Below are 19,645 nucleotides of genomic sequence, written 5' to 3' on the forward strand. Positions count from 1 at the left end.
TCCATTCTTTTGTGGCTTAGTAAATTTTTCTGTCAAATTTTTTGTCTCGTTTTGTCTCGTGTCATTTGTCTCACTTTTAGGCATTTTGCGTCTCGTTTTTGTCAGTTTGTGTCTCATTTTTGTAATATTTTGTCTTGTTTTTGTGTTTTATTGTCTGACTTTTGTCGTTTGTCTCATGTTTTTGTCATTTTGTTTCTCACTTTTGTCAGTTTGTGTCTCGTTTTTGTAATATTTTCTCCTGTTTTTGTTTTTTTTTCTTTTTTGTCTGACAATTGTCATTTGTCTCATGTTTTTGTCGTTTGTTTCTTATTTTAGTTGTTTTGTGTTTCCTTTTTGTCATGCTTGTGTTTTTTGTCATTTTCTGTTTTGCTTTATTTGTTGTTTTGTGTATCACTTTTGTTGCTTTGTGTCTTGTTTTTGTGTCATCTGTCCATTTTTGTGGTCGCTTTGTAGCTTTTTATCTCTTTTTTGTTTTCAGGTTGTTCATGATGTTTTGTAAAAAGATAATTCCTTAAATGTGAACATTTTTGCACTAAAACAAAGGAACCATTAGGAGTGTTTATTTCTAGGTTATTATGCTGTGATTTTACTGCTCACTTGAGGTCAAACTGGGCTGGATGTAGAACCTGAACTAAGATGAGTCTCTGGTCCAGAGGCTGCAGTGAGCGTCTGGAAAAGGAAAGTTAGCATCGTATTGTCCTACAGCTGAACTTGTCCGGCTCATTGTGATGCGGCTGGTGAGAGCTGCCTGTCTTTACCCGGACACAGCAGAGTCGCCTCAGGCTATCCTGACAGTCACAGGTCCTGTCCGGAGGAATTAAAATCTCTATTTATCAGGACTCGACTGAAGCTGTCTGGGGACTGGCCGGGGAAATGGCACACAGTCGGCCTCCGTCAGCGGTGGGAGTCTGATGGAGAGTTCAACACGCCGGGATGTGCACGTGGAAGGTTGTTTCCTGACAGCGTGAGCGACACACAAAGAGAGAAAAAAGAAGATGCTCTCATCACAACTTCACACTTTGTTTCACTTTAAGTGCTGCGCCGACACCAGCGCTGTCCTGAATGTTAAATTAATGCTGTGCTTGAACAGGAGAACAGTCAGAACGTGGTCCTTGAATGCCAGCAGTGATCCACCCTGCTGAGCTGCTCTCCATTAAACCAGGGGTGTGTCGCCTCCTGTAGCTCGTCTCCATCACAGCAGCACTCCTCTGACAGCAGCACTCCTCCACACCTGCAGCACTCCTCTGACAGCACTCCTCTGACAGCAGCACTCCTCTGACAGCACTCCTCTCACAGCAGCACTCCTCCACACCTGCAGCAGCTCATTCCAGATCTCTGCTGACCTCTGCTGGTGGTCATAGCGAGGCTGCTGCACTGGAAATCAACTGAACCAGAACCTTGTTTTATATTTGTTAAATATCACTCCTTTTTGTCTGTCTGTCTGTCTCTCTCTCTCTCTCTCTCTCTCTCTGTCTGTCCATCTGTCCGTCCTCTATTTGTCTAGTGTTCACTGGTTGTCATGGTTACAGTGACGCCTTGTTGCTATCTCACAATGATACAGAAAGCTTTAACCAATCCGTGGATCCAGTCTATAAGCTGCATCACTGCCAAAATCTAATCACTTGGTCCTTGAGTCATTCCTGACCTTCCCTGAAAATTTCATTCAAATCTGTTAGTCTGTTTTTGAGTAATGCTGCTGACAGACAGACAGACAGACAGACTAGGGTTCCTTGGTGGAGTGATAAAGGAGAAATAAAGACTTCTTGAGTTTTCAATCACCTTTTATTCTGATACATTTATTCTACATTTATCAAACTGAGTAAATAAATTAAAAAATCCAGAGTCTTTAAGGAAGAACGCTTTCCTTCATGTCCAAGAACTTTTTAAAAGAATTCAAATCCTTCATTTAACATAATAATCTGCCAGGAAGGTAATAAAGAATCACACCCTGTCCTTTATCCATTTTTTTTTCTTTTCAGCTTCGAAAATTACAGCTTTTCATGGCAAAACAAGAAAGTAAGCAAGAAAAGCTCCAGTGAGATCAAATGTTTCTGAGGTGAACCAGCAGGTGGCGCTCTGTCGGTTCTCCTCTAAATGTTCCTTTCGATGTTCCTTTAGATGTTCCGAACCTTTTCTGCCTCATGTTCTCGGCTGGTTCCGGTTTCTGCTCCTCTTCCAGCGTTTTAAACTCATTTCTAACTGTAGTTCTTCCTGCTGCTCCCCCAGAGCTCCTTCACCCTGTTTACCTTCTCCCCGTTTAAACCTCCCCCCTCCTCCCCGCTACCTGCGTCACATCAGCACAATAACACAGGAAGCGAGGAGCACTGCCTCCAAAATAAAGGTCGACTTTTCAGAACGTGGAGTAAACGCATTTAAAGGGCAATTAAATCTTAACAGACTATAGCTTTGTTGTTATAAAAGTACATTTAAAATCCTGAAATGCTTTTGATGGAAGATGTGCTTCCATTTTTCCCACTTACAAGTAAAAGGATTTGCTATTTTTTGCTCAAATAGAGAACTGTCATGTAAACATTAAAACTGTTTGCATGTGTATTCTTGGACTAAAAACATATTATATAAGATATTTTATTGCTCTGTCAATATTGCATCCAGACTATCACAGTTTAAAAAGCAGTAGAAAAATGCGGTTTTCACACGGGACAGGAAGAAGGAAGGGCGTTGACGTGCTGAATAATTAAAATTGGTTTACTTATTTTCCATTTTGTTTGCAATTATGTACATAAATCACTACGAAGTGGGGTTTTGTTGTGTTTTATTTTCTTTTGTTGTTGTTTTGAATATTTTTGCGCCTTTCCCCCTCATGTCCGTAATAAAACATTAATTTATTCATTTATTCAATGTACCCCCAAACCGTTTCTTTTGATTTCCTCATGCAACTAAAATGATTTAATTTAAAGATGAATAAGGCCGCTATTGATTTTAAAAGACTTGAAGTGAAAACTGACAGTATACTGTGGTCAGAAAGGTAAATATTGTGGTAGGAGAAGCAAAAAAAAAAACAAACACCCAGTACGAAGAATAAAATGTGTAGATGTAGTAAATATAACTTTAGATGCAAAGAATTTAGCAAGCAAGGAAAATAATCTCTGCTAAGAAACAAGGAGAGAAGGAAAAGGAAAGATATTAGGAAGAAAATGGAAGGCACAAAGGAAACAAAGAGTGGATATGGGAAGACTGAAGAAAAAAGAGGAAATTAGATAAAATAATAATATGAAAAAAGAAATAAAGACAAACAAATATAAAAAAATACATAAATCAAGAATCTTTATTGTCATTGTGTTTCCACACAGCAAAATTTCGATTGGTGACTTCCAGCTATAGATAAAAAATAGAAAATTGTACGCTATATACAAATAAAATGTAATAAAATATATTTAAAATCCTCAAAAATATAAATATATAAACAAAGTTAGTGCACATGAGCAGTAGGATGAAGACTTAAAATGTATAGATATAAATAGCATAATATTTTCAAAATGTCATTTCGCAACACAAAAAAAAACATTTCTTTCAAAAACAGAAAATACTGAAAAAATTGAAACATTTTATTTTGTAGGTACGCGCTGGAAGCTCTGCCTGCTTTAACGGTAACTTCCTGTCCTGCTTCGGGGATTCGGACTGAGGAATGTGGAGACCAGCGGCTACGTCACCCTCAAATCTCCTGGGGTGTCGTCGGTAGAAAACTCCGTTAACGACTGAAAAATAACAACACACCCTCAACAGTAAGTGGTTTTAGTCGAATACTTTAATGTACGACTCAGTATTTAACTTTCATAGTTGTTAGTGATGTATAATTAGGTTGTTTTAAAGTTTTTTTTTCGCCCCAAGACGTTCACTGAAAAAATGTCCGTTAGCTCTGCAGGCACGAGCGTTTGAAACTCGTCTGTTAGCTAGCTGCTGGACTGTTAGAGAAAGGTTTAGGTTTGGAACTTTAACGTCGCCTCCGGAAAGACTTCTTAAGTGTAGCTCGAACAAGTTCAAGCTTGTCTCCATTGTTTAAGGTTGAGGAGGATAAAAAACCTGCCCCGACATGGAAACGTGATACGGACCGATTAGCGGTATTTGCCGTTAGCTGGGAACCATTTTGCTGCTCAGGTGGTTGTCAGGGGAACGAACCGAGGAGAGGTTTTATCCTGTCATAACCTGTGTGTTGTGCCATGCTCAGCTCGGGGACACATTTACTGATTGTCTGCGGTGTTTTCTCAACACTTCTGTCCCCAGGGACGCTCGTCTCCGTCTCCATGGTAACGTGGCGGACGCCCAGCGCTGCCTGCGAGGAGGCGGAACCGGAGAGCAGCCGATCTGTGTGTGAGAGTGAAGGCGGAATCAGCCGAGGATGGTAAGGAGAGCACGGCTGCGGCAGAGGTAGATGGAGGCTGGATGTGCTGTGGTGGAATCTGCTGCTTCATGCCTTCCTGCTGTCTGTCTGTCTGTCTGTGTGTTTACCTCTCTGATGCTGATGTGAATTGATCCCTTTCGCTTCTTTGTTTCAGCCATTTCATGACAGAGTCTACTACCCCTACACCAGTGACACCCAGGGGACCCACTCGTCAGCAGGGATCCCCTCCCTCCTGAACTCCCCGCTCAGCCAGCAGTCTGCTAACGGACACGCTGCGTCAGGTATGACTCCATCCAGCGGAGCCTCCGCCGTTCTCCCGTTCAAGTTCCGTCCCCGCCGGGAGAGCGTGGACTGGCGGCGGATCAATGCGGTGGACATCGACCTGGTGGTGAGCCAGCTGGACGTGGACGCCCTCCAGGAGCACATCGGCACCGTGACGTTCTGCAGCCTGGACGGGGAGCGGTGCCAGCGCTGCCAGAACCCCGTGGACCCGGCTCTGGTCAAGCTCCTGCAGCTGGCCCAGCTCACCGTGGAGTGGCTCCTCCACTGCCAGGAGTTCCTCACCGTCAACCTGCGGGCGGCCGAGGAGAGGCTGTCGGCCGCCGGCGGGGAGCGGGAGAAGCTGCTGGCTCAGCAGAAGAAGCAGGAGGAGAAGATGAAGGCGCTGACCGCCGAGCTCAAGCAGCGGAAGAAGGTTATTCGCACCCAGCAGTCCCTGCTCGCACCACGGATCATCAGCAGCCAGAAGGTACTGCTGACAGGATAAATGCTGCTTCGTGGGGGGGGGGGGTCGCTACCATTTACATTTCACATACAGAGCTCTGCCACCCCACCCCCTCTCTCCTCAGGCCCCTCTGTCATTGTTCCTGAGGTCTATTCACAGCTCCAGCTTTGTGCGTCTCACGTTGGAGGGAAAAAGGGAAGGATTTCTGCAGAAACAGTTGTTCTGGATGTAAAACCTGCGTGCTATCAGTGTAATCAGCCTTGTTTTCAGACGGGAAGAAAAGGATTTAGAGCTGCAGAACAGATGGTGTCAATTTGTGGCAATTAGTCTTTTTTTTAAATCCACTTACAAAAAGGATAGAGCAATAATCAGTGTGACTCCCTCCTCCCCTGAAGACGTTCCTCAGAATCCGCTGCTTTATTTTTCTGTCTCTGCCAGGTCCCACAGCTCGTTCACCATCAGGCTATTTATAGCACAAATCAAAAATCTCTCAAGTGTACGGCTGCTGCTGACCTGGCCAAGCGGTTGCCACGGCAACACATATAGTGTGTCATGACAGCGTGTGGTTGCTAGGTGTGCACTAGGAGCTCAGCTAACAGAGCGGGTTCAATAATTGATAGAAAGGCCATGTGTTCACGTCCTTCAAGGACCTTTGGTGTTTGCTGTAGCTCCACAGAAACACACAGAGCTTTCTATGAACGCTAATTTAATTTCACTAACACTTTTCACGGTTATTAAAAGCTGGTAATGTGATTGCAGCACGTTGTAGAGCCTCACCTCTCCATGACGTGTGGCTGTTTTTGAATGTTTGCTGTCATACGGTGCAGCAGGACGTCAGAATCAGTCGGTTTGATGTTAAATGAAGTCACAGGCACAGAGAGTGGCGGTGTTAAATGCAGCGTATGATGTGAGGAACAGGCAACATGTATTCCGTTTGGCTGGTGTCAGTGAGCTGGAGTGTGGCGATGTCTGCCTTAGGGAGCGAATCAGCATCACTCACGCTATCTGTCTGAGGAAACACGTCTGATTGGAGGGAAATGAAGCTGAGCTCAGTCTGAAACTGTAACCTGCTTCAACAGTTTGATCTACAACACTTTGAATCTCTGGAATTATCAGCATCTTGTGTTATCTGTCATTAATACACAGACTATATTAATATGCAATGTGATATTTTGGTCACATTAAAAATGTTTTGTTCCTTTTTAAAATGTTTAAATGCCCTGCATGGAGCATCAAGTTAATTCAGAAACTCAAACACAAAAATACAGAGTGTCCCTAAAGTCTGGACACACATAGGAAAAAATACATATTTTGAATAAATTCCATTTTTAATAACATTTTATTCAATAAACTCATTTTTAATGTCTTGAATTTAATATATATTTGATAATTAATCAAGCTTGTATTTAATTTAATGACCATATTTAATCTGCAGAGGCAAAATAATAAGATTTTCTCTGTGTCCAGACTTTAGGGACGACCTGCAAAACAGCAGACAGTTAAAACACTGCAGTATGTGTTTCACTGGTAACTGTTTATAACTGAATAACCTTTTAATCCTCTGAAGCCCAAAACACACAGATGGGTATGAAAGGCATGTTTGTTTTTTAGAATAATTTTTAATTTCTTCATATTTTTCTTGTCTTTCTTCAGTGTCCACATTGTGATAAAACCTTCCTCAATTCCTCATTTCTCCAGAATCACATGCAGCGCCGGCATCCTGACGAATACGACGTCCGTAAGTCAATCAGACGTAAACTAAGCTGAGAAGAGAGAGGCGTGGAGGGTTTGATTCATGGTGATAAAAGCTGAACTTCTGGCATCAGGAGAAGGACCTGTAGGAGCAATGAAATGTCAAATAATCTTTTTTTTTGTTCTTGCTGTGTGCTTCCAGAGCTGCGGTCTGACAGTGAGAAGAAATCTCAGATGGACAGTCTGAAGCTGGAGATCAGTGGTCTGAAGGAGCAGATCGTTCAGCAGCAGCAGGCGTTAGCGGCTAAAGTAGCTCAGGTAGGATGACGAAGCATCAAGGTGGTTTTTATTATTCACTTAATGGTTTAGTTACAACACAGTCACATGCATCACCATCAGAGCCATAAGAAGAGTTCAGATTATGACAAATAATTAAACCAGGACAGCAGCAGAAAAGTGATTTTCACCTGTATAGAAAACACCCTCTGTCAAAAGTTTTAGGACACTGTCTCATTCAAATAAAGTAGAACCTGTCCTACAACTTTTATTTCATCATATGGATGTGATCAGGGCAGGACTCTGATCATACATGTAAAGTTTCAGGCAGATTGGAGCATGTTCAGGACATTTACACAGCATTTGAAATTTCATGGTGAAGGATCAAAATTCCAGAGGCCGCCACGGACACGCCCTTTGACTTTGGAAAAAGATTTTAATAACTTTGGATCATTAAGGCCTCCTGTATGTACTGGCCCAATTTGAGGTGAATTGGAGTTTCCCCCTAGGAGGAGTTCACTCTAGAAAAACATGAAAAATGGGCAAAATCTGACATTCAACGCAAAATAGCTCACTTCCTGTTGGGTTTGGAATGTGGCTGTCACTGACTTTTTTCTTCAGCCTGATGTGCTGCATATGTGTACCACATTTGGTAGATACACCCCCTGTCAAAAGTTGTAGGACAGGTTCTACTTTATTTGAATGAGAAAGTGTCCTAAAACCTTTGACAGGGGGTGTACATATAATTAATAGCACTAATTAATAGTGCACACAGTGTCGTCTCTCCAGTTGTTGAAAAAGTTCACACTAGACATCCTTATTTAGACAAAGTGAACCTACTGATCTGCTATAATGTCTTTTTATGACTTTCCACCTGATTCTAAATGTTAGACAAAGGTTTCTGGTCCCCTGACCAACATGTTTATAAAACAGACTCCTGCTGTGCTGCTGCTTCATCTTGACCTACTTTAAGTGCAGTTGCAGATGACAGATTAAAAACGCTTTAGAACTCCAGTTATTTTCTGTTTTGTTGCCGCTCCTGAAGCTCGTTTTGTGATTCCAGGAAAAAGAGCAGCAGTCCATGCACAAAGACCTGCTGAGAGAACTGGATCGTTTTAAGGCTGAGGAGATGGCTCGCATGGACAGGAAGATAGAAGACAGCAGGGACGGCATGCGCAAGGAAATGGAGTTTCTTTACAACCGAAACATTCAGGCTCTTAATGTAAGAACAGAATTTTGGGATCTCTTTTATAGTCCCTTCATTTGAGCTTCAGCATGTTTTTACTCACACCTTTTACTATTTATAGGAAGTGAATCAGAATCAAACAGCCAAGCAGGAAAAATCCGTCAGTCCTGTGCAGCCGCAGCCAGAGAGAGATGTGGACATCTACAAAGAGATGCAGATACAAGCCATCCAGAAGCTGGAACACCAAATAAAGAAACAGGTAAATATGAAGAGGGGAGGTCGTGTTGTAGAACCTGATGTGATTTTAAGTTCAGCCTAAAATACTCACAACGTTCTCTCTTAGGATAAAAAATGGGAATCCAGACTGCAAGACATTAACGCTCAGCACGAGTCTGAGAAGAATCAGGTACGTTTTAGAGTTCATTAAAGCAGGATGTCAAGGGGTAGTTCAGGTTCAGCATTCAGTCCAGTTTGATCTCCAGTGACCTGTTAAACCACAGCATAGTAACCGATAAGTAACCACAACTACACATTTTTCTTTTGTTTTAGTGCAAAAATGATGTGCTCTGAAAATGTTCACATTTAAGGAATTATGTTTTTACAGAACATCAGGAACAACCTGAAATTTATGAATAAAATTAAATTAAATTTCAGCAGCATTCAGCGTCAGTTTGTCATTTCGACATCACAACTTCCAGATCAGAGTGTCTACAAAGAAACACAACATTTAGTCACCTGGAACTGAATGAGATTTTACTTGATCATAAAACGACAAAAGTCAGACAAAAAAGACAAAAAACCGACAAAAACAGGACAAAAAATGGACAAACAAGGCAAAAAAGACAACACACAACAAAAATGAGACAAAAAATGTATACAGCGAAACACAAAATGATAAAAAAAAGAATAAAAGACACAAGTGTGACAGAAAGGAAACACAAAACGACAAAAACATGAGACAAATGACAAAAGTCAGTCGAAATAAACAAAAACAAGACAAAACATTCCAAAAACGAGACACAAAGCAACAAAAAATGGACAAACAAGGCAAAAAAAGACACAAAACAACAAAAATTAGATAAAAAACAACAAATAAAGCGAAACACAAAATGATAAAAATACGACAAAAAACGCGAGAGACAAGAAGGAAACACAAAACGACAAAAACATGAGACAAAAGTCAGACGAAATAAACAAAAACAAGACAAAACATTCCAAAAATGGGAAACAAAAGAACAATCAGCAATCTCATATTTTACTTTATGATCAAAACAACTTGTCATGGTCTAGAAATTATTTTAAACTTACAACTTTATGACAACTTTACAATCTGCATTGAATGTCTTCTCTGTAGTTTTAACACTTTACAAAGTCGTCTACGGACCAATTGGACCCTCTGGAGGGCCGGTTTTGGCCCGCGGGCCTCATGTTTGCCCCCCCCCCCCCTCTGTAAATGCTGTGTTCATGAAGCTTTTGATTTAAAAATAACAGTCGTAAAATTCCTCCTCCTTCTGTTGCCTCTAGTGGCTGAATGAACTGAGCAGGGTGCAGTCGTCGTTGTCGGAGCAGCAGGAGCGCAGCCAGAAGATGCAGCAGGAGATGAGCAGGAGGCTGCAGGAGAAGGAGCAGACCATCAGGGCTCAGAGGGAGCAGGTTAGCAAGCATCCACACCAGAGCTACTAGGTCAGGACAGGAAGGGAAGCGGAGGGTCAGCTCTTGTTCAGGATGTCCTGTATTTGCTGCTAACGTCTGATGATACTGTACTGACAGGAAGCTGCTAATGCCTTTCCTGTAATAGCTCCACATTTTTAGATAAGCTGTGAATGGATTTTGGTCGTCTCTTATGAGGTTGTGTTTCCAAAGGAGAAGGTAGTTTAGCTGAGAAAACCTTACAATCTTTTTTTTTGCCTTGTCTACGGGATATAATAAATAAGTGGCATTTTATTCTGCCACAGATGAGGACGATTTCCACACATCCACCCCCCAAAGTAGTGGAATCACCAGGTATGTATGAACTCCTTCTCTGATGATCGTCCTGTTTCTGAATGTGGAGGAGCTGCTGCATCCCTGTTTCCTCCGTAATCAATAAAAACGACGACACCAGGCACGTGGCATGTCAGAGTCGCCTCTGCCTCCAGGAGATCAACGCTGCAAACGTAGAAATAGATCAGTCTTCTGTTTAGATTTTGTACGTGAGGTGTGCACAGAAGTGGATCTTAAAGCTTCTTAACTTACAGCTAGTAAACAGAGCTTCCACTTTGGAGTCCAGATCACCCTGTCAGCAGTTATTTGCCAGCTGCTACCAGCTGACTGCTGCTTCATAACTCTATTCCTTACAGTCTGACCTAATAGACAATAAAGTGAGGAAAGAATTTGGAGAAGACTGATCACATGCACAGTAAATGTTCAAGGTGTTCAGATGAATGTTGTAAATGTGTTTATAAACCGATCAGGCGTAACATTCTGATGGTGACAGGTGACGTGAACAACACTGATTGTCTGTTCATCACAGCACCTGGTAGTGGGCTGGACATATCAGGGAGAAAATGAATGTTTTGTCTTCAAAGGTGATGTTAGAAGCAGGAAAATGGGCAAGGAATTGAGCGACTGGATCAGAGCATCTCCAGAACTGCAGCTATTGTTCAGTACTCCTGATCTGCATTGGTCAGCATCTGTCAGAAGTGGTCCAAGGATGGAACAGTGGTGAACCAGCAGTAGGGTCATGAACGGCCAAGAATCACTGATGCATGTGGGGGAGGAAGGCTGGTCCAAGAGGTCTGATCCAACAGACGAGTTACTGTTCAGACTGCTGAAGAAGTTACCGCTGGTTCTGATAGAAAGGTGTCAGAATACACAGAGCATCACAGTTTGTTTATGGGTCAGTCAGGGTGTCCATGCTGATCCCTGTGCACCACAGAAAGACCAACAATGGACACACAAACATGAGAATGGACCATGGAGGAATGGAAGAGGTGGCCTGGTCTGATGGATCATGTTTTCCTTTACCTCACGTGGATGACCGGGTGTGTCTGACAGAGGCAGTGTGATGCTTTGGCCAATGTTCTGCTGGGAAACCTTGGCTCCTACCATCTGTGTGGACCTTACTTTGACATGTACAGATGCCCACCTCACAGCTTCCAGGACTTGAAGGATCTGCTGCTAACATCTTGGTGCCAGATGCCACAGCACACCTTCAGGGGTCTGACGGAGTCCAGGCCTCGATGGTTCAGGGACCAGCACAGTGTTAGACAGGTGCTCGTAGTGTTACGCCTGATCGATGTGTGCTCATAAAATATAAAACAACAGATCTGTGAGTGATGTGCAGCATTAGGATCCTCTGTACTTTCTCTGTCTGTTACCATTGAAGGAAACTGGTTTTATGATCCTGGGCGGATGGGGTGGCTGTGGATCAGGTGGTAGAGTGGGTCGTCCAATGATCGAAGGGTCGGCGGTTCGATTCCCGCTCTCGCCTAGTCATGTGCTGTTGTGTCCTTGGGCAAGACACTTAACCCAACTTGCCTCCAGTGCTCTTCACTGGTGTATGAATGCGTGTGAATGTTAGTGGTGGTCGGAGGGGCCGTAGGCGCGGATTGGCAGCCACGCTTCCGTCCGCCCCAGAGTGAGAATGTGTGAGCGTATGGTTGAATGGAAGCAATTGTTGTATAAGCACTTTGAGTACTCTGATGAGTAGTAAAGCGCTATATAAGAGCAAGTCCATTCATCCTAATGTGTGTGTCTTCCTCTGTTTTCCAGTCATTGTGAGTGCACCAGCACCGGAGCCTAAACAAAAGAGAGTTGTACTCGGTAAGTAGAAGAGAATTAGAACTTTCAGACATTGTCACTCCCAGAGAGGCTGAGCATGTGCTCCTGTGCATGAAGGATTTACCTGATGCTGTTTCTGACAGAACACTCCTATAAAAGCAGTGCTGTCCCCACGTTATCGTCCTCCTCTTTAATGCCCATTCTATGTGACTCCCTGACCTCCAATGACTGTTGACCTCATGTGGTGTCCAATTAGAAGAGCCAGTCTCTGCTCTTAAGCTGGATCCTATACAGGAGCTGTCAGAAGAGGAGAAAGGTAAAACGGCTGAAAGCAGCAGAGCCGGTCGACTGCATGCTGCTGCATGGATGCATCGGTCTGTCCTGAGCTGCTTTTCTTTGAGTGTGTCTGGACTGAGATCATCGTATTCTGTTCTGGCATGAAGGCATTAAGATGACCTCAGTGTAAAGAAGCTTCTTGGAAGTCCAGCTCATCGTCTGTGAAACAGTCTGTGATGTCCTGTCAGCACTGCTGATCATCACTCTGTCCATCTGTCATCGTGTTGCCTTGATTGTGGCAAAGGAACTTAAAGACCTTCTCGTCTTCTGCCTGCTCCGCCATAGTTACAGCCATCTACCTACAAATGCATGCTCGTTTTGTTTTTCTTTTTGGCCTCTGCTGCCTTCAGTTTCCTCCTAATTCTCTGAAAGATTGACTGAGTGAGGTTTTATTTCCAGAATCCAGCAGCATCTCTGAGAGAAAACCAGTGGAGAAGAAGCCAGAACCTGCACCAGAGAAGAAGCAGAGGGTGAACAGCAGCGCTCTGAAGAGGAACCCCAACATCAAGAAAGAGATGCGACCAGAGCTAGAACAGGCTGTCCTCAAGAAGCTGGAGAAGCTGGGCATCAAGCCTGTGTGTGGAACACTCCTGATTACACCTCAAGAACTTTGTCACATCTTTTACAGCACACAGTCTACGCTAACGTCGATTCTGTTCCCTTTCACTCCTCACAGGATCAGAAAGGGCTGAAGAACAAGGAGCTCACTTCCATCCTGGCCAAGGTGCATTCAAGCCGGGAGAGCTTTGCAAAGGACAAGGCGGACTACTGGCTGCATCGGGAGGAGATAACCAGCGCTGTGGAGCAGAAGTTGGGTGGTGAGAGGAGAGGCAGCGATCCGGCTCCACAGCCACAGATCAGATCCAGAAACACTGTTCAAGGTACGTACCAGGACTGAGCTCATGAGGTCATCTTTTCAGAATCTTAATCTGCCCCCAGATGACCAGTAAACAGGACAGTCTGCTTTAATAGCATCAACTAGCTGATTGTGAGCCACGCTGTTTTTGTAACCCGTCTTAGAACAACACTAAGGCTGCCACATAAACTGATTTAAGCTTTGACATGCTGACAGTCACTGAGCTGCTCATTGTGTGGAACTTGTCTGTTTTGTGTGTGTGTAGTGGTCCAGATTCGGCCTCGGTCCAGCAGCCTTCCTTCCAGAGCCAGTCAGGTGGTATCTGGAGTCAAACAGCCTAAAACCCCCCAACCGGCACCAAGAACGAGGACGACCACCACCCAACCGAAGACGTCTACACCCAACGCCAAGACTGCTTTAAAGGTCCTCACAAGCAAGTATGGAAACAACAGCTGCTCAGTTTGTCCCCTGAAGTTCAGTTCTTATCAATATTAGTGCTGTTTAACTGAATCACTGCAGAACTTAGTGAGAACAGAACGGGAAAGATACCCTAAAAAGTGTTTTTGGCAAACATGGCAACAAAATACGACAGCTGACAACTGTTCCCAACTATAGTAAAAATATGGAAACAATACGGTAAAAATACAGTCAAAATGTAGTCAATATACAGTAAAAATACAGTAAAAATAAAGTAAAAATACAGTCAAAATATAGTAAAAATATGGAAACAATACGGTAAAAATACAGTCGAAATGTAGTCAATATACAGTAAAAATACAGTAAAAATACAGTCAAAATGTAGTAAAAATATCGCAAAAATATGGTAAAAATAAAGTGAAAATACAGTCAAAATATAGTAAAAATATCGCAAAAATAAAGTAAAAATACAGTCAAAATATAGTAAAAATATGGAAACAATACGGTAAAAATACAGTCGAAATGTAGTCAATATACAGTAAAAATACGGTAAAAATACAGTCAAAATATAGTAAAAATATCGCAAAAATATGGTAAAAATACAGTCAAAATATAGTAAAAATATCGCAAAAATATGGTAAAAATAAAGTGAAAATACAGTCAAAATATAGTAAAAATATCGCAAAAATAAAGTAAAAATACAGTCAAAATATAGTAAAAATATCGCAAAAATATGGTAAAAATAAAGTAAAATTTAGGAAAAATTAGGTAAAAATACAGTAAAAATATAAAAAATCGCAAAAATACGGTAAAAATAAAGTAAAAATACAGTCAAAATATAAAAAATCGCAAAAATACGGTAAAAATATAGTAAAAATACAGGAAAAATATCGCAAAAATATGGTAAAAATAAAGCAAAATTCAGGAAAAATAAAGTAAAAATACAGTCAAAATATACTAAAAATATCGCAAAAATATAATAAAAATACGGTCAAAATATACTAAAAATATCGCAAAAATATAATAAAAATAAAGTAAAAATACAGTCAAAATATAGTAACAATATCGCAAAAATACAGTAAAAATGTAGTTAAAATAGTCAAAATACCTTAATATATAACAAAATATATTAAAAATACAGTAAAAATATACACTACTGTTCAAAATTTTGAGGTCATCCAGACAATTCCATGTTTTCCATTAAACTCCCTCTTTTATCCATGTGCTAACATAACTGCACAAGAGTTTTCTAACCATCAATGAGCCTTTCAGCACCATTATCTAACACAATGTAGCATTAGAACACAGGAGTGATGGTTGCTGGAAATGTTCCTCTGTACCCCTATGGAGATATTCCATTAAACATTTACAGCTACAATAGTCATTTACCACATTAACTATGTCTACACTGGATTTATCATTCATTTAATGTCATCTTCATTGAAAAAAAAGCTTTTCTTTCAACAATAAGGACATTTCTAAGTGACTCCAGACTTTTGAATGGTAGTGTAATAAAATACAGTAAAAATATACTAAGCATACATTAGTAAAAGCCGTCATGTTTGTGTGACTCTTCAGGACCCCTCCCTTCAGTTCAGACGAGGACTCTGAGGAAGAGGACACAGACATGGAGGAGGAACTGCCTCTGACACTCCCAAAGGGCAAATCACCACAGCCCAGACTGAACCAGGCCGCCCCAGTCCAGATCAGAGCCAGCAGAGCCAGTCCGGTCCTGACCAGGCAGGCTGCGGTCAGACAGTCGTCCACCTCCATCGCCCAGCAGGCCCGGACGTCGGCGGGTGGAGCGACCAAGACAGCAGTTACGAAGATGGAGAGCGATGAAGAGGAGGATGAGTGGTCAGAAATCAGCGAGCTGCAGGAGATCGACCCCAGACAGCTGCAGAGCTACAAAGACCAGAACGGCAACGTGGACAAGAGAAACCACGGTAAAGGTTAGTTTTTAAAGCTGCTAGCTCACAGGATAGAATAAAATAATCTGTCTGTGTTCAGTGGTTACAGTTAATCCTGACCCAGTTTAAAGTTTGAAAATGTGGAAAAAAGAACATATTTTTATAGCAGAACTTCTGATGTCCACATTTTCAACATTTTTTGGTGGAAAAAAGAAATGTTAAAAATGTTTCTGAAGAACATTCACAAAAAATCAACCAAAATCCAGCAAAAGGGATTTTCTTGCCAAACTTGGGGGATTTTTTTTTTAAAGCAAAACTTTTAGGGGAAACTTTTAAGGAATTATTGGAATTTTCTTCCTGAAGGTTTTGCGATCTTTTCTACTTTTTATCAGAGTTGGTCTTTGTGTTGATGTTGCGCTACAAACCAGTTATCTGCATAAAATATTTGATGTTCTTTAGATTTCACTGGAGTTCAGCTGTTTGTTTTCTTGCTTGTTAGTTTGTTTTGCAGGTTTGCTTTGTGATTTTTTCTTTATTGTTGTTGTCAATGTGGTGGTATTATTTAAAGGCAGCGTTTTATGACTGGTTTTACCTCCAACATCATCATGACGGCATGTCAGATTAACTGTTGTTAAAGTGAGCTCAAACGTGTCACCTCTTTGCACTTCATTCCTTCCAGCTGTCAGAGTTTGGTCATTATTCTGCCACTTTTAACATATTTTATGGATGATTTGTTTCTTGTAGAGAACAAAATCAACGACCTTGCCAGGAAAATGGAGAAGCAGTTTGCAGACAGAGTGGTGAAGAAACCAGCAGGGGGCGTGAGCATCTTACCAGAGAGGAAGGATGAGATCCAGGAGCTGACGGTAAAAGGACCAGACCTCTGTAGAGAGCTTTGGTACACTTTATTTGTGTAAATGATGGCAGCAGGTGGTGAATAACGTTAGATTTCTGTATGTGGTGACAGTACACAGACCTGGAGGAGAGCAGTGAGTGGATGGTCTCCTCATTAGAGGAAAGACTAGAAGTGTCCAAACCGGTCCAGAGCTCCGTCCTGCTGAGGAAGAGTCTGGACTCCCCCAGCACCAGCGTCTGGGGAACCTCCACAGGAAAAGCTCCCAGATCAGGTCAGCATGTGTTTTTAAATGTGTTTTCTGACCTTCATAGCAGGACATGTTCACTGGGAAAAAAAGCTCCTCTCAAAACAAGAAAAACAATTTATTTCAAGGAACTTTTACCTTGAAATCAGTGAAAAAAATCTGACTATAGAACAAATGAAAAATGTCTTGGTAAGATTTCATGAAGTAAGACATATTTAGAGCATTGTGATCTTAAAATGAGCTGGTTAAACTTATTTTAAGCTTTATTTAACCAGGATTAAGATAAGGTGTCTTAAAATAAGCCAGACATGCTGAAGAAAAGCAGTTTTTCACCTAAAAATAGATTTTCATGTAACCTCCTAATGTGAGATGCTTTAACCCTCCTGTTGTCCTCATTTTCAGGCACCAAAAAATATTGTTTCCTTGTCTAAAAAAATCCAAAAACTCAGCAAAAAAATTCAACAAATTTCTAAAAATTTGTAAAACCTTCTGGAAGAAAATTCCAATAATTCCTTGAAAGTTTTTTTTTTTTAAATCCCCCAAATTTGGCAATAAAATTCTTGTAAATATTTTCAAAAAATGAGTAAAAATCTTCCAAAAAATCCTAAAAATATCCAAAGTAATTCCATGTATGTCAGTAAAACTTCTGATATTTTCTTTAAGAACATTCACGTAAAAATCAACCAAAATCCAGCGAATTTCGCTGGATTTTGGTTGATTTTTATGTGAATGTTCTTAAGAAATGCTTTTTACATTTCTTCTTTCCACCAAAAAATGTTCAAAGATTTCCCAAAAACCTGAAAATATATTTTCTTTCCACATTTTCAGACTTTAAAACGGGTCAATTTGATCGACACAAGGGTTAAACTTATTCTAAATTTTCTTGTAAAATTCAACTCAAAACAAGATAATTTCCAGATTGTTTGACTTAAATAGATATTTAAGATGCATTGTCCTAAAACAAGTCCCTCCATCTGCTGGAATGTGTCTCGTTCAGTGAATTTATCTTAAATCAAGCGGGACGAGACATTTAGACTAAAAATAAAACAGACTTGGTAAGACTGAGTTTTTGCAGTGTGGAGCATAAAGATGAGACGATGATGTTCTCCTGTATTTAGACAGAAACGCGGTGGTCTTTGTTCTTTCAGGTCTGACTGAAGCTGGAACCGGCAGCACCCTGAAGAGCAGCCTGTGTTCCCTCTCTGACATCAGCGACTCCGAGGACATGAGCAATAAGCACAGCTGATCAGGTGATGCAGCACAGACACAGACCTCAGCCACCTCCTCTGGACAAACAGACTTCATTAAAGCTACCAAACACAGAAAAGCAATACTTAAAGCAGGTTCAGGGTTCAGAAAAACCATCTGATCAATACGCTTTCTTTTCAGTCTCACCTTTTGTGCCAATTCTTTGCTTGCCTTAGGCCTCCTCAGTGTTCATCTTTGAGTAGATGTAGTTTTTTTTATGTATAAACCACGCTCCATATGAGGGACTGTTTTTGCTACTGCGAGTAGTTTGTGAAGAATTTTGTACGTCAGATTTTATATTGCCTTTATGTGACTTTGTATAGACGATATTTATACCAGCAATAAAAGATTTCTTTGTAGAAACTGCTCGTGAAAGGACTAATTTATTTCCGATTGGAAGTTTCCAGTTTGTGCATGTTTCAGAGCTTCAGTAGAATTGTAGTTAAGTCTACGAATAGTATGCAGACCAGAAAAGATGGAACTAGTGTGAGAAGAAAAAATGTCTGGATAAAGAACAGTTTTTTGACTAACCTTCATGATAAAAAACGGCTAATTGCTGTGCAGACTTCCAGCTTAAAGCTGCTGTCCGGAGTTTCCGTTTGTTTTCAATCTATGTATCATTTTTTAACAAAGCTTAAATGTGTTAGTCTAGTTCGATACTATAAAATAAAGTTAGAAAAACGCGATATGAAAATTTATTCCTGAGCTCCGCCTTCCTCTCATAGACCCCCATGTTATTCCAAAAAGCGCCAGTCGCTGCCGACCAATCAAGTTCGAGCTTCAGCTTTGTCATGCTGTCAATCAACGGTTACGCGCACAGCAAGCAAGCCCATGCAGAGGTGGGCGAGCTACGCACTACGCAACCGCGCGCACATTTGTTTTGCTTGTGGAGGAGAGAGCATCAGGGCTCAGCAACTTCCAGAAAAGTTACCAATCCCACGGCTTGTCAGGCCAAGAGACTGCAGGACGTTTTTTGGCTCGAGGTGCTCGCGTCGCTCCCCGACCACGGCCTCCATAGCCCGCCTGACGGCTTCGTTTAGATGCCCGACCTCTGGAGGAAGATGTTGGGGCGTCTGGGACATACTCTTCGTCAGAGGAGTCATGCAATTCTGAACTCTAGATAGAAATAAATAAACAATGTAACACATATACACGCGTAAATGCACTAAGTTTGATAAACAACGTCATCCAGAGGGATACACGAGTGTAATCACATATTGAAACTTTACTAGTTCGTCCTAGCAGATTCATGTTATTTTGGTATTAGGACAAGTTAGACTCAATGCAGCATTCTAACGTAATTCCTTTATTATTTACTAAATGTACTAAATGTAGAAGAGTGGAAAACAGCAAAACAGGCGAGATGCTGCAGCACTCCGGGCACTTCTCTCATGTACTGCACGCGTGCACAAATAAAGGGGTGAAATCAGAGGGAGGGACCAACAGTGTTTTGGGAGACGCTGCGATTCAAACTCCGGACAGCAGCTTAAAGTAGCAACGACAAGGAATCATGAGTCATGTGTTATAACTGGACTGCTCATTCGGGCTGGACCCGAATATGCCGAATATCCGAATATTCATTCGCTACGGCGGTATCCGGATACCGCCGGACGTTTTCAAATTTAAAAAAAAAAAGAAACTAAATGAGATTTTACGTATATTTCAGTCTGCGTGAATGGGCACAATTTATTACTGGACCGTGGACCAGTAAACAGTAATTTTTTACTGGACCGAAACAGTTTTTACTGGACCGAATATTTTATGCACAAATGTACCAA

General features: G+C 41.5%; 1 protein-coding gene across 5 annotated transcripts; it reads left to right on the plus strand.

The window, feature by feature from the left end:
• The first annotated feature begins 3,610 nt into the window (after window positions 1-3,610).
• On the plus strand, window positions 3,611-18,230 carry dzip1 (DAZ interacting zinc finger protein 1). Of its 5 annotated transcripts, none has more exons than XM_022209389.2 (19): window positions 3,611-3,743; window positions 4,243-4,360; window positions 4,515-5,108; window positions 6,738-6,822; window positions 6,979-7,094; window positions 8,116-8,274; window positions 8,360-8,497; window positions 8,582-8,644; window positions 9,763-9,891; window positions 10,194-10,242; window positions 11,992-12,042; window positions 12,257-12,316; window positions 12,736-12,911; window positions 13,013-13,217; window positions 13,458-13,629; window positions 15,188-15,561; window positions 16,264-16,385; window positions 16,487-16,646; window positions 17,768-18,230. In XM_022209389.2, the coding sequence occupies exons 2-19, from the start codon at window positions 4,358-4,360 to the stop codon at window positions 17,863-17,865; spliced, it is 2,754 nt and encodes a 917-aa protein (XP_022065081.2). In that variant the 5' UTR covers window positions 3,611-3,743; window positions 4,243-4,357; the 3' UTR covers window positions 17,866-18,230. The 5 variants fall into 5 exon arrangements, with proteins under 5 accessions (XP_022065081.2, XP_022065083.2, XP_022065084.2 ...); XM_022209391.2 differs by having other exon boundaries at window positions 15,188-15,555; XM_022209392.2 differs by having other exon boundaries at window positions 3,612-3,743; window positions 6,783-6,822.
• Window positions 18,231-19,645: the final 1,415 nt, after the last annotated feature.

The sequence above is a fragment of the Acanthochromis polyacanthus genome, chromosome 22, assembly GCF_021347895.1.
Source record: "Acanthochromis polyacanthus isolate Apoly-LR-REF ecotype Palm Island chromosome 22, KAUST_Apoly_ChrSc, whole genome shotgun sequence".
NCBI lineage: Eukaryota > Metazoa > Chordata > Actinopteri > Pomacentridae > Acanthochromis > Acanthochromis polyacanthus.